This window comes from Hibiscus syriacus, unplaced genomic scaffold, assembly GCF_006381635.1.
Source record: "Hibiscus syriacus cultivar Baekdansim isolate YM2019G1 unplaced genomic scaffold, ASM638163v2 tig00110204_pilon, whole genome shotgun sequence".
NCBI lineage: Eukaryota > Viridiplantae > Streptophyta > Magnoliopsida > Malvales > Malvaceae > Hibiscus > Hibiscus syriacus.
Window position 1 is genome coordinate 1,149,391 of NW_024062626.1, and position 12,928 is coordinate 1,162,318.

At 32.8% G+C, this 12,928-nt stretch overlaps 4 protein-coding genes and 1 long non-coding RNA gene across 5 annotated transcripts; 4 read left to right on the top strand and 1 right to left on the bottom strand.

Moving 5' to 3' along the window:
- Positions 1 to 311: 311 nt before the first annotated feature.
- On the top strand, positions 312 to 933 carry LOC120219140. The gene has a single exon (XM_039216013.1). It carries the CDS (start codon positions 375 to 377, stop codon positions 741 to 743), a length of 369 nt encoding a protein of 122 aa, XP_039071944.1. The 5' UTR covers positions 312 to 374; the 3' UTR covers positions 744 to 933.
- A 345-nt stretch (positions 934 to 1,278) lies between these two features.
- On the bottom strand, positions 1,279 to 4,816 carry LOC120219041. The gene is made up of 8 exons (XM_039215894.1): positions 4,536 to 4,816; positions 4,037 to 4,110; positions 3,482 to 3,523; positions 2,715 to 2,756; positions 1,972 to 2,055; positions 1,788 to 1,875; positions 1,602 to 1,699; positions 1,279 to 1,478 (listed from the first exon to the last, which is right to left on the bottom strand). Exons 1-8 carry the CDS (start codon positions 4,687 to 4,689, stop codon positions 1,452 to 1,454), a joined length of 609 nt encoding a protein of 202 aa, XP_039071825.1. The 5' UTR covers positions 4,690 to 4,816; the 3' UTR covers positions 1,279 to 1,451.
- LOC120219042 lies at positions 1,602 to 1,842 on the top strand. The gene is made up of 2 exons (XR_005525279.1): positions 1,602 to 1,723; positions 1,764 to 1,842. It is a non-coding gene; the product is annotated as an uncharacterized LOC120219042 (long non-coding RNA).
- Positions 4,817 to 7,658: 2,842 nt separating the features above from the next.
- Positions 7,659 to 10,454, top strand: LOC120219141 (serine carboxypeptidase 3-like). Its single transcript, XM_039216014.1, has 8 exons — positions 7,659 to 7,823; positions 7,970 to 8,089; positions 8,223 to 8,366; positions 8,486 to 8,636; positions 8,818 to 8,906; positions 9,470 to 9,728; positions 10,008 to 10,141; positions 10,236 to 10,454. Exons 1-8 carry the CDS (start codon positions 7,659 to 7,661, stop codon positions 10,359 to 10,361), a joined length of 1,188 nt encoding a protein of 395 aa, XP_039071945.1. The 3' UTR covers positions 10,362 to 10,454.
- A 1,745-nt stretch (positions 10,455 to 12,199) lies between these two features.
- Positions 12,200 to 12,757, top strand: LOC120219048 (protein phosphatase 1 regulatory subunit INH3-like). The gene has a single exon (XM_039215899.1). It carries the CDS (start codon positions 12,253 to 12,255, stop codon positions 12,670 to 12,672), a length of 420 nt encoding a protein of 139 aa, XP_039071830.1. The 5' UTR covers positions 12,200 to 12,252; the 3' UTR covers positions 12,673 to 12,757.
- The last annotated feature ends 171 nt before the right edge of the window (positions 12,758 to 12,928 follow it).

Sequence of the window (12,928 nt, forward strand, 5' to 3'; positions counted from 1 at the left end):
CGAAACATAATTCAACAGCTTTGTTTATCACTCTCCTCTTTCATTGTTTCTCTCCTTTTTTTTTCTGATGTACTTTATATAATTTTCTTTTTAAAAAATGAAAGAACAATTAATATTGAAAATAAAAAATTAAATAAATAAGGGAAAGGATATTATAATTGATTTTTACCCTTGCGCCATAAATAATATGTGAAACGGTGCGTTGGAAGAAACCGTATTAACAAAGAGGAGGGGATAAGGTATTAGGATAAAGGCAGCCCTACAACCAAACAAGAAGCTAGAGACTGATTCGCTATATATTAAAAGCCCTAGTTTCCTGACTACGATGATATATCGATAGAAACCCTAGGAATATTTTTGATTAAGGAGAGAAAATGGCGAAGTCGATGAGATCAAAGCGAGAGAAGAGGCTGAGAGCCATAAGGAGGGAAATAGTGGAACCCTTCTACCAGAAGAAAGATGATGCCAAGATGGCCGCCATTGAAGCTGCCCTCGCTGCCCCTAAGCTTCCGGTCTCTGCTTCTATGCAACTGGAAGAAGAAGTTCCCGCCTCCACAACGACAACAACAATCGATCTCAACGCCATGGCAGTGGAGATGGATGACAGTGACGATGGCAAGACCAAGGCCTCCCTGAGAGCTGCGGGTGGAATAGGAAAGAAGAACAAAAGGAAATTGAAATTAGCCAAAAAGAAGCGCCGTTCCGGTGGTAAGGGGAAGATCAGGGGGAAGCGTAATCTTTGATTCTGTCTACCCTCTACACCCTAATTCTTTCCTGTTGTTGTTTTTCCCTCCTTTCTATGTTGTAGTACTATAGACTTTTTCTAGTTGAACGATATAACACCAGTCGTTATGCTTTTTTTATTTGAAACTTGAATGAGAGATGCTAATTTTGTTAGTATTGAATTATATTTTCAGGAATTCATAGATGTGTTAACTTTTCATAGTTTTGTTGCGGATTTATCTGTTACCTCGAATGCATAGTTAAGCAAATCACATATTAATTTTGGTGGGAAATATAGTTGTTTGTTTCCTATTTCACATGCATAAACTCCATAAAAAACCAGTTAGTTAAATTCGTTTACTTCAGAGAGATTGCCCAAAATGTAGAAGTAAACTGAAATGCCATGAACCTTGCTATCGTTCTTCACTGTTTAAGTATATGTGGAGAGGAATTAAGATTTCCTGTTCAAGATCTTGCAAGGGTGGCAGGACTAAGAGTAACTTAAAGATAAGAAGAACTGTTGTTTACAAATTACAGGCAAGCCTGGCAAAAATATGAGATGAGTTTCCATTATTTAATATTAGAACCGTGAACTACTGGAGTTTGATCATCAGATTACAGCCAATATTGCAGCACTTAAGTAGCTGGTTTGCTCTGCTTTGTCTCGGCATCAGGGGAGTGGATTTAAATCCCTGAAAAACACCACTGCAGTTGGGGTAGTGTACATGTTATGCGGAACCTGATCGTTGTGCAGCCTGCATGGAAGGCGCTCGAAAACATAAGTTATGTAGCAGGATAACGATCTTAGGATTCGGGTACTTCCATTTTTCATGGAAAGTACAACAGATTCATCTATTGCACAGGGAAGACTGACTCACCAGCATCTCATGGTCTCCCATAATTTCATCTATCAACTCAGCAACAGATTTATCAGCACTGTTGGGAACAAGAGCAGCAAATACAGCTGGCTGTAATCCTGCTTACAAATATATCGGGGTATGTGTTGAGAAAAGTACTTCAGGATTAAAATGGAAACTTAGTGTAGGCAAAAAAATGTTGAATACCAGTCTCGGGGAAAGCATCGATGAACATCATCATCTCCTCACCACTAAGACCAGAGAAAATACAGATCCTTGGCAGTGATTTTGCAATCTGCAGAATGTAATGTAGTAAATCACATTTAAACATGATTATGAGCCAAGGAAAATGACTGGAAAAACAGAAAAAAGAAAGCGTGAAGAAATCAACCTTCACTTGTTCCAAATTAGGCTGCCTAGTATTCACGGCCTCCCAAAGTGAACCATTAATCATGTCTTCAGTACAGTAAATAATCTGAACATATGAACATTTAAATAAGAAAAGAAAATATATTGCAACATGTTTCTCATATGTGAAGCAGCTCTCATAATATATGTTACTCCGAATTTTCATTTTTCTTAAATTATTAATGTCCACCGAATATGAGTATGGTGATATAATACTTCAAATACATGAAACTTGAAAAGAACATGAACATTCTACTTTCCAGGAAGGATGGAATTGACACCACAAGCAAGAATGAAGATCATAACCTTTCTTCTCATGTGGAAATCAATGGGGAAGATGAGACGTTTGCAATAGTAGAATTTCAAAAAGAACACATCCTTAAGGCATGAGAAGGGTTCTGCTTTGAGAAAGTTAATGAACTCCACATAATAATGCAAATTTTTGGTGGCTTTCTATAAAAAGTTCTTCATGAGGGGTTTTAGTATTTAGAGGAAAAGAAAATGTAAAGAGCATGTTACCCAGATTCGAGGTCCGTGTAGTATACGGGTATATGTCTAACACAGGTATGTTCAAATTTTTCTAAGTTTTTCCATGTAGTTGGAAATTCATGCTTTTATGTCCATATCCAAATATGTGTCGAAAACAGGTGTCAAATATGGATTCTTTAGAAAGAAAAAAATGAAGAGTCAGAGCAACAAAGGTAACGACAATAATTAAATCCTTACCTCTAAGAATTCACCATCCAATTCTTTCAAGAACAGTCGTATCTGTTCAAAGAAGGCATGGGGAATTAGCAAGATGAGTAAGGCCACGATCCTAAGAATTAGTCCAACACAAACACACACATTAAGCTGCACGTTAACTACTACGTAAGGCGTAACACGCCTAGGTGCATGCCGTGACTATACTAGATGGGTTTATTTCGAACATGCAAGAATGTACTAATAGTATATACCATAAGGTGACTTTAACTAAATCCTTAAAAAGGATATAATTTAAAGACCTTTCCCCCCTGCATACCCCCTCCAAGAAAGGGGTCTTAAATTCATGTTCAACCTTCCACAAACCTCACTCCGACTCTTCATTTTCCTTGAATGAATACCCTTGTCCAGCACATATCCAAGCATGGATATGGAAATACAATACTTTTTGACAAATTCAAACATGAGTATGGAAGTACAATCTTCTACGTACATCGAGAAACTTAGTAAAAAATAACGAGCATTACCTATATCAAACACATACCCGTATTAAGATACACAACTTCAAGTCACTGTAACAGTCTTAAACCACCCCCAGAGGGGGAGGAGAGGATTTTCCCTCCCTCAGTTTCCGCTTTACCCTTCATAAGATAATGAAACGCCTAAAAATATTTGCCATGCAACAATCTACGTAGTTCGCCATGGGCATACAATAATAAAGCTCTAAAACGAATGTACCACAGACAATGAAGTTTCATCCAAACTGACATGCAAAAGTTACCAAACATTACCTTCTCAGCCTCACTGACGTCAAATCCGAGCAACAATAAAGCCTACGAAACAAGCAAAGATTAAAAATCCCAGAAATGTCAAATGGGTTCAGACCGTGTCTATGTTCTATATTTTGTTGCTTAGCTCTTCAATTGTTTTTAAGTATCCGTATCTGACACATATGGATATGGGTGTTGGGTAGACCTTTCAAAGAGTTCCTGAATATGAGAAAATTTAGGAAAAATTGAACATGCCAGTTTTAGATACGAATAAATATCAGATGCTTGTACCAGGGTCCAAGCAACATAGTCTATGTTCATGATGCATGATGAAACTTCATTGTCTAGTTCTCCATTGCTTTGATTTTTCGTTTTTTTGAAATATCTTTATCCAATGCATAATTTGATATTATGAGTTGAGATATGAACCTCTCAGAACTTTCCAAATAGGAGAAAAATAAAAATCCAACACTTACACTCAAATTCAAGTGTGCATGATTTCTATAAGAATGGTTATTATTTGATATAGAGCAAAGATTCACTAAAAAATGAGATAAGAAACTGACCGGAACTTACAGGTGGACCATATGTGGGATCATCAGCATTCAACGGAACAAACTTCGAATCCTCGTCTAGTTCACTGGGTAGTCCTGCAAAAACACATCAAAGACAAACTCTTAAGCATGAGAAATTTGCAAAGAAGCTAACAAATTAGATTGAATTGGTTCGGTCAATGTTGCTTAGACTTGAGGACGAGTATCATGTATGGATATGTTTCCGACCAATAAAGAAACATACTATATTCATTTCTGACACTCGCACTCTGAATACTCTAAAATTCTAGTAGATGAAAACATATTATCAATAGAAAAAATATCTAAAATATGTCATAATTTGAAATTTTCAGGTCACGTCTCGGTCCACCTCTGAAAATACACGATAATTAACGCCAATAAAACAAGGGGAATCAACAGCCTTAACCAGAGTTCAAAACAATAGTACCCATCTTAAACAAAAAGGATGAAAGTCTAAAAACATTAAGAAAACAGGAACTGAGTTTGGAAGGTGAGCAAACCTTCAGATGATGCTCTTGTTAGTGCAATGGAGCTGTGGAATTTCTTCATTCGGTCAAAAACAACATTCTTAGCAGAAAATGAAGAAACTGAAGGAATTAAAGAAGATTGAGGCTTTCCCAGAAGATTCAAACGAAACCCAACACTAAAAGCCATTTCTTTTTTTAATTTTTCCTCACTAGTTTCGCAGTTCAAAAGCTTTGGCTCTCAATTTTCTTGATAGCGTTCTGTTTCAGTTGATAAGTGTTTGAGTGGCCATCCATATTTACACTTTGCGCCAAGGTCACCCAGTTCGATCAACCAATCACCGATCAGCGCATAATAAACAAAGGAAATATTATTTTGTAAAAAAAATATTTCGAGAAAAAGATTGATGAAAATATAAAGGGTTAAGGAAATAGATGGAAGAAAGAATTTATAAAAAATTAAAATAACTAAAATATAAAATTGAAGGACTAAATTGTAAAAAGAGAATTTATTTTTTTAAAATAATAATTTATTTTATATAGATATTTTATAGTGTTAGAGGAGTATACGATTCAAATTTGGCAAAAAATAAACTTAAAATGAAAATAAACTTAAAAGAAACATACTAAAATTCAAGTTAAAAAATTGAGTTAATCGAGTTGGTGATTCATATTTTATCATTCAAATTTTATCTTTATTTTATTGAGTCAAATTGATTTTTCGAATGAAATTAAGTTTCGCTCACTCATCTAAACCAGTCTTAGAAAAAACTAACGTTGTCTGTGACACTGAATGTGATAAGTAAATTTGAATTAATTAAGTAATAGATAGAATATTATTAATGATATAAATAAAATTATAAAAAAATAGTTTACATTAATATTATTTTATTTTAATATTTATATATTACTGTTTCGTGTTATGTATAAACTAGAGTAATTTTTATATACGATTAATTTTATCTTCACATTCATTTTCTTACGATTTTTTTATTTTAAAACAATTTCCTAAAAAACTAAATTATTACATATGTCTTATGTTTATATAATTAATATAAATATTATGTTGAAACTATTAATTTAATATTATGGACAATCGTGACTCTCTTTCGGATTTAAGAAACAGTTCTCATAGATCTTTTTGATAACATATTCTAATGTTGTTTAGAGTTGTGGATTAAAGTTGGGTTTAATTAAGTTGAATTCAATTTTTTTTATTTTAAAATTTTGAATCTATATAATCTTAAATTTATATATTATTAAAATTATTAAAATTTTATATTAATATTTATAGATTTATTTAAGGTTTTATTATAATAATTTTTAATTTTTAATATACTAACTTTTGAATAAAATTATTTATTATTAAAATATTGTTAATATTTTTAATTAAATTTAGTGAAAAAAATATTTTTGTTAATCATAAAACACTTCAAATTTGCCGTACATAAAGATACCACACGTCAACACCAATGCCATAATAACATCAAACAGATACCCTAGAAAGATGTTACTTAGAAAGATTGTCACTTTAAAATCTGTCTCATTTACTTTTTCGTAATTTTCAACACACCTAATTTAAGAAAGATTTTGTCACATTTTCCTCTTAGTCGAGTGTTAGGTTTCTATCTATGTACTGAGATTATTATGCAGGGATTTATTAGCAAGGATTATTTCCTATTATATGACGCGCATATGAAGATTGTATATGAAGACTGTTCAAATATTTATTTACTTATTTATTTATACATGCATTACATTTTATCTTTATTTTTAATTTTCTGACTGCCGGAGGTCTTCCACGGAATCTGCTCTTAACCATGCGTTGGAGGCAGCCTACTACTCTACCTCCCCCTTACCCCATTGCATATGGGAATAGGGTTTTGTTGTTGTTGTTGTTAATTACAAAAAGAGTATTTGTATCATACTTATTTTTTTAAAAATCTACACGAAACATAAGTAAATTTTAAGGGGTGTATTGTTTATATTGCTAAAATTTTAATTTTTATACTTATAATATTGAATTTTAGTTTTAACTTCAATTATGTTAAGGGGACATTAAAATTCAATTGGTGTGATGTCATAGACAAAACAATATCGTTTTAATGCGACTATTAATATTTAAAACAATGTTGTTTTAAACACTCAACTTTAAAGTGCAAGTTAAAGGTAATTACGAAATAGTATATGTTTTAAATACTCTCAACTATTGGACAATGAACATTCAATCATCCTTACAGTCGTTGATGCTTAAACCTTTGACCTCTAGGAACAACCACGATTTCTTTAACCACTGAGGTAAAAAAAATTAAGGTGCATTGATTTTTGCCAATAACTATTAAACAATTCATTTTTTGGCATTGTATTTTTTCGTCAATGGTTGACAATCAATCATTATCTGTTACCGGATGCCTTTCGCAACAAGATCGACACAAAATATATTTGTGGTTCACTCATCTTTCTTCTCATATAATTGATTTTTCACGGAACACATTTAAAATATTAGTATTTCATCTACTTTTTTGGGATTTTTTGGGGGGTTTTTTAGATTTGTGATGCTTGATCGAAATTTCGAACGATGATAAAGTATTATTTCGAAAAGACAAACAACATGCCTCAAAATTAGCATCAATGACCGTCATCGTAAAAGATCGAAGTATTAGTTCATTGACTTAAAAATGAATTCTTGTCGATTTTGAGTGAATCTTGTGGGAAAAAAATCCTAGATAAATATAGAGAAGCGAAATGAGAATGTTTTGATACTGATTTTGAACGGAGTAACATTTCTCTAAATTGGGAAATTTTCTTAGTTTCTGTGTTCAGTTTGAGCCGGGATTTGGGATCCATTGAGTTCTAGTTATTTTCTGTTTTCAAAAGATGGATTTGAATTTTAAAAATAGTGTATGTAAGTTGTGTGGTAAAACAAATATAAACATAACATCCATGATTGTTTCTCAAATTCATGAGTTTTTAGATGCTTATTAGTGATGAAATTGAAATTCTTAATGATATTTGGCAATTTGAAGTTCTAGTATTTTTGTACCTTTCAATATGTAGTCATATTGAAAGTCGAAATCCAAATCTTCAAATTCATCGTCCCAATCATATCATTAATGAATTACCTTTGTAGTGGGTTAACATCTTGCTGTTTTTGGCAGAATGTTCTACTTCTTCGAATCACGCAATAGCAAAAAGGACCCTGTTGTTATCTGGTTGACTGGAGGGCCAGGGTGTGGTAGCGAACTGGCCGTGTTTTATGACAATGGTCCCTTCACCATTGCTGATAACGTGTCTCTTGTTTGGAACGAGTATGGTTGGGACAAGGTATTTTTCTTCTTCTTTAGTATTTGGTATCTGCACAATCAATGATTAATTTCTTATCTTTCTTATACTAGTGTAATATCAAGTAGTTTCCACCTTTGAGATACTGACGAGTGATTAAATTTGTTTTTCTCCATTTTTTGTTGTAGGCATCGAACCTTCTGGATGTGGACCAACCTATTGGTACTGGATTTAGTTACAGTTCTGACCAAAGAGACATTCGTCATAACGAAGATGAAGTTAGCAATGACCTATATGATTTCTTACAGGTGTCTGCTTATCTTGGAAGATGATTTTAGCATAATTATTTGTCTACTGAATTATTTATAGTTCATATTATGAAATTGTTGAGGAGAAATAAATAAGTTGTTTTGACTGGGTTTTTCTCTTTTATTATGCTAGGCATTCTTTTCGGAGCACCCTGAGTTCGCAAATAATGACTTTTACATAACTGGAGAATCATATGCGGGGCACTACATTCCAGCTTTTGCTGGCCGAGTACACCAAGGAAACAAAGCTAAGGGGGGAATTCATATAAACCTAAAGGTGTGTTACTAATTATATGGTGTGAAAGCTTCTTTAAGTTGTTTTTAAATTTTCTCAAAGTTACAACTTTGTCTGGAACTAATTCCTTTTGCATGCTTCAACGACAATGTGGTTAACAGGGATTTGCTATTGGTAATGGCCTGACAAATCCTGCAATCCACTGTAAAGCTTACACTGATTATGCTTTGGACATGGGGGTAATTAAGAAGTCTGATTATGATCGTATCAACAAGATGGTTCCCGTTTGTGAGATGGCTATAAAACTTTGCGGTAAGTTTGCATCCAAATTCCTAAGACCATTCACTATATTCAGGTCTACTGTTTCAAACTCCAAAGCCTGGATATAGAGATTGATTCTTTTATTTTTCTTTTTACACTATTAAGGTGTATCACAAATTGAACCATTGCTGCTCGTCTCCTCAACATTTTTTTTGGAAATAAAAATTTTCAGGCACTGATGGTACAATCTCTTGCATGGCTTTATATTTTGTCTGCAATTCGACAATCGAAGAAATCATGAAACTTGCTGGCGATACTAATGTAAGGGACATTTTATATTTTTATTTTATAAATTTTGATTTGGTATCTTGTTCAGTGAGAGGCAGAGAACAATCGCTACTCTCTCTTTTTGTTACATTATTATTTTATTCAATTATTTGCTTTGCTCAAGTGACACCATCTTTTAGTGCTTAGAAACATATACTATGAATTACTTGCATAAATGGCTTGTGTTTTTTCTTTTTCTGTTTTTGATTATTTGCTCAATATCTTGTAAAGTAGAATGGGCTTCTTTTTCTTGCTGTGTTGAACTATATTTTGTATAAGATGTCTAGATGTGTAAACAATGTCTAAAGGAGGAGAAATAAAGGAGTAAAAAAACAGTTTATTAATGGTAGAGTAGGGCCAGATTTATGACCTTTATGTCATTGATATTCTTTTTTTCCGAATTTATATGCAAATGATACCTCAATAATTTTTCCCATTGTTAAACAATGTACCTATAATGAAACTCTTTGTTGCAAATAAGCTGTTGAGAAGAGTAATCATGCTCTGATGTGATTCTTTGAATAAAATTAGATGCTCTGATCCTTTCCTGTCTTCAGTACTATGATCTTAGAAAGAAATGTGAAGGGGGCCTTTGCTATGACTTCTCGAACATCGAGACATTTCTTAACAAGAAATCTGTTAGGGATGCCCTTGGTGTTGGGAATATAGATTTTGTGTCCTGCAGCCCTACAGTCTATCAGGCCATGCTAGTTGACTGGATGAGGAATCTCGAAGCTCCCATTCCCAATCTCCTTGAGGATGGAATAAAGCTTCTTGTATATGCTGGGGAATATTATCTCATTTGCAACTGGCTTGGTAAGTAGTTTCTGTTTCATGTTCTAGGGATAAGAGCATATCCGTAGTGTTGGATTCAGGTACAAGTGTCGGATATGAGCACGTGTCCAACACGTTTGTGTTATGTTCTTTCTATGTTTATTAATGTATTTCATGGGTCATATCCTCCTACCTTACCCGTTATACATCCGACAAGAATGTTGGACATAATTATTTATAGAAAAATGAAGAGATAATAGCATATTTATCGGGGTAATTACTTTTTTATTTATATCGCTACATATTATTGTACTTCAACAGGCAATTCAAGATGGGTTCATGCTATGCAATGGTCTGGTCAGAAGGAGTTTGTAGCATCTCCTGAGGTTCTTTTTATAGTTGACGGCTCAGAAGCCGGAGTCTTGAAAACTCACGGACCTCTCGGTTTCCTTAAGGTCATCTCTCAACTGACCATATCCGTCTATTAATCTATAGTTGTATCGATTATCTTTGCAACGGTGCTGATATAACTACATGATAATCAAACAGGTTCACGATGCGGGTCATATGGTTCCTATGGACCAGCCCAAGGCAGCATTGGAGATGCTGAAAATATGGACCAAGAGTACACTATCTGAAGCCGGTGATTCAGAGAAACTGGTTGCTGAGATGTGAGCTCCATTACTTCAGTGCTTGAATCCGATGTAGTTAGCCTTTACAATGGGAATAAACATAGTTCAGGATATATTCCTGCGTAGTTTCGATACCTGTAAACATGTATGTGAGATGTTATCCTTGTTTTCTTGGTCTTTTTAAAAAGATTACCTACATATATGAATCAAAGAACTTTTCTTCAAGTTGGATATCTATGGTTTTTATAATTTTGATTCTGAATTTGTTTGTTGTTTTTCATTTATCATATATATTAAAGTTAAGATTCACTTATAAATAATATGAAACTTTTAATTTTACAGTATTTTAGGATCCTTGAATGAAAATAAACAATTGATATTATTTTCTTCTTATGAATATCTCTCTTTCTCTAGTGACATAATTTTTTCACATCAGCTACCACGCCATCATTCATCTCATGTCAATTGCGACATCATCTGTTACATTACCTTTCATATCATCACTTAATAAAACATTAGTAGCATTAATGAAAAAGAACTCGATTGATTACAATTTACAATTTAAGGGATTTAATTGAATATTATATTCAATTAGGGTTTATTTATGATACTACTTTGTTGAGTCCTCCAATTATTAAAAAAGTTACAAAATGGTCCCCCGACTATATGGAGTTATTTTGTTGAGTCCCTCGACTATTAAAAGTTATAAAATGATCACCCAACTATTCATTATGATCCAAACTAGTCCTTTTTCGATAAAAAATTAACGGTCGTTTTAGCTTGTCATTAACATGCTAAATGAGATATGATAGTCATTTTAGATTATGATATCAAATTTTATCATATCTCGATCAACAGGTTAAAGTCTAGCTTAAACTACCGTTAATTTTTTTAACGAAAAAGGACGAGTTTGGAACACATTGAATAGTCGGGTGATCATTTTGTAACTTTTAATAGTCGAGAGACTCAACAAAATAATCCCTATAATTGAGGGACCATTTTGTAACTTTTAATAATTGGAAGACTCAACAAAACAATATCCTATAATCATAGGACTATTTATATACTTTACCTATTAAATAAATAAGTGCTTAACATATATTTTTAATTTACTTGAGGTGTTTAACATTTTTTTTGTCAAAGTAAATGACTAAACGAATAATATTTCATTTCATTATCATTTTAAGGTTGAACACTTGACATCTGTTAAAAAATTTGCCACCAAATAAAAGCATACATGTGAAATTATTTTAAATTTTATTTATTTTATAAAAATTAAAATAGTTAATTTCTAAAAATATATATAAAACTCCTAACCCCTTCTCATATCGTCAAATCAATATCACCCACCTCATTTATTACCAGGCCTTTATTATTGATTACTTCACTTTATTGTCATTGTAAATTGACGAACGAGACATCGTGAAACCAACAACGAATGACTTGTATTGATATAAATCAATAGACGACACACGAACACCTTATGATGAAACCAATGACATTCCACGATGACATATGAAGAGAATGAAGAAAGATTTTATAGTTTTTTTAAGCAGTGTTTATTTTTTTTTAAATTTAAGAATTATACGTTTTTAAATAATAAATAAATAAAATTATAAATCAAATAATGTATTAAATGATGATTGGATGATTATTTTTTATTGAATATTAACCGTTTGATCTTAAATAATAATGAAATAAATTATTAATATGTACTGTAAATAAAAATATATACACTTAAACAAAAAAATAAAATTTTAACACTTATTTATTTAATTAACTTTTATTTTTATTTTTATTTTTGGAGGACTTTTGACTATTTAAGCCATGAATAAATAATTACATAGCCGCTTATGTTGCACGCACAAAATAACAAATACAACATCGCAATTGAAATTCAACGCCGATTTCATAAAATAAAAGAAAGAAATTCAATGGCGGTAATCTCTCCAGCAATGGCATCAAGCAGGGCATCACCGTCGACCTCCTCCGTCACCACCACCGTGACGATCGATAACAGCTCAGCTGCCTCCTCCTCCTCCTTGTCGCGACCTCAAGAAGCCCTCGTCCTCGAACTCCGTCCGAGGAAAAAGAAAGTTACTTGGAAAGAAGGAACAATCGACAACGAATTCATGAACAAGAAGAGCTCTAAGATCTGCTGCATTTACCACAAAGAAAAATCCTTTGATGAAGACGACAGCGATGATGACGACTGTCCTGATCATCATAGCCATCCATCGAACGGCAGCGATTCTCCAAGGATAACTGCAGGCCCAGCACAAGTAATAGCACCTAATTCTTGTTTTCATATATTGGTTTATGACCTTTGTTATGGATGCGATGAACAAATTTGATGGGACTATATATCGGTTTTGTATATTTTCTACATTTTCCGTACATATACGTGTTGCTGTAGAAGATAAATTGTTTTGATTCTAAATAATATATGCAATCGGTATGACATGTAATAGCTAAAAATGAATTTAACCTAAATAATATATGTAATTGGTATTATATGATATGTAATAGCTAAAGATGAATTTAACCTAAGTTCTTGCTATCAAGGAATAATGTTCCCCTAATATTGAGGATGACTCGAGAGACCTATTA

Excerpts from the sequence above, each read along its gene's own strand:
- LOC120219140 (XM_039216013.1), top strand. The coding sequence starts at position 375 with ATGGCGAAGTCGATGAGATCAAAGCGAGAGAAGAGGCTGAGAGCCATA.
- LOC120219048 (XM_039215899.1), top strand. The coding sequence starts at position 12,253 with ATGGCGGTAATCTCTCCAGCAATGGCATCAAGCAGGGCATCACCGTCG.
- LOC120219141 (XM_039216014.1), top strand. The coding sequence starts at position 7,659 with ATGTTCTACTTCTTCGAATCACGCAATAGCAAAAAGGACCCTGTTGTT. Across the intron at positions 8,090-8,222 it reads ACCTATATGATTTCTTACAG|GCATTCTTTTCGGAGCACCC; the intron begins GTGTCTGCTTAT and ends TTATTATGCTAG. Across the intron at positions 8,367-8,485 it reads GAATTCATATAAACCTAAAG|GGATTTGCTATTGGTAATGG; the intron begins GTGTGTTACTAA and ends TGTGGTTAACAG.
- LOC120219041 (XM_039215894.1), bottom strand. The coding sequence starts at position 4,689 with ATGGCTTTTAGTGTTGGGTTTCGTTTGAATCTTCTGGGAAAGCCTCAA. Across the intron at positions 2,757-3,481 it reads ACGTCAGTGAGGCTGAGAAG|ATACGACTGTTCTTGAAAGA; the intron begins GTAATGTTTGGT and ends TTCTTTGAACAG. Across the intron at positions 2,056-2,714 it reads TGGATGGTGAATTCTTAGAG|ATTATTTACTGTACTGAAGA; the intron begins GTAAGGATTTAA and ends TCATATGTTCAG.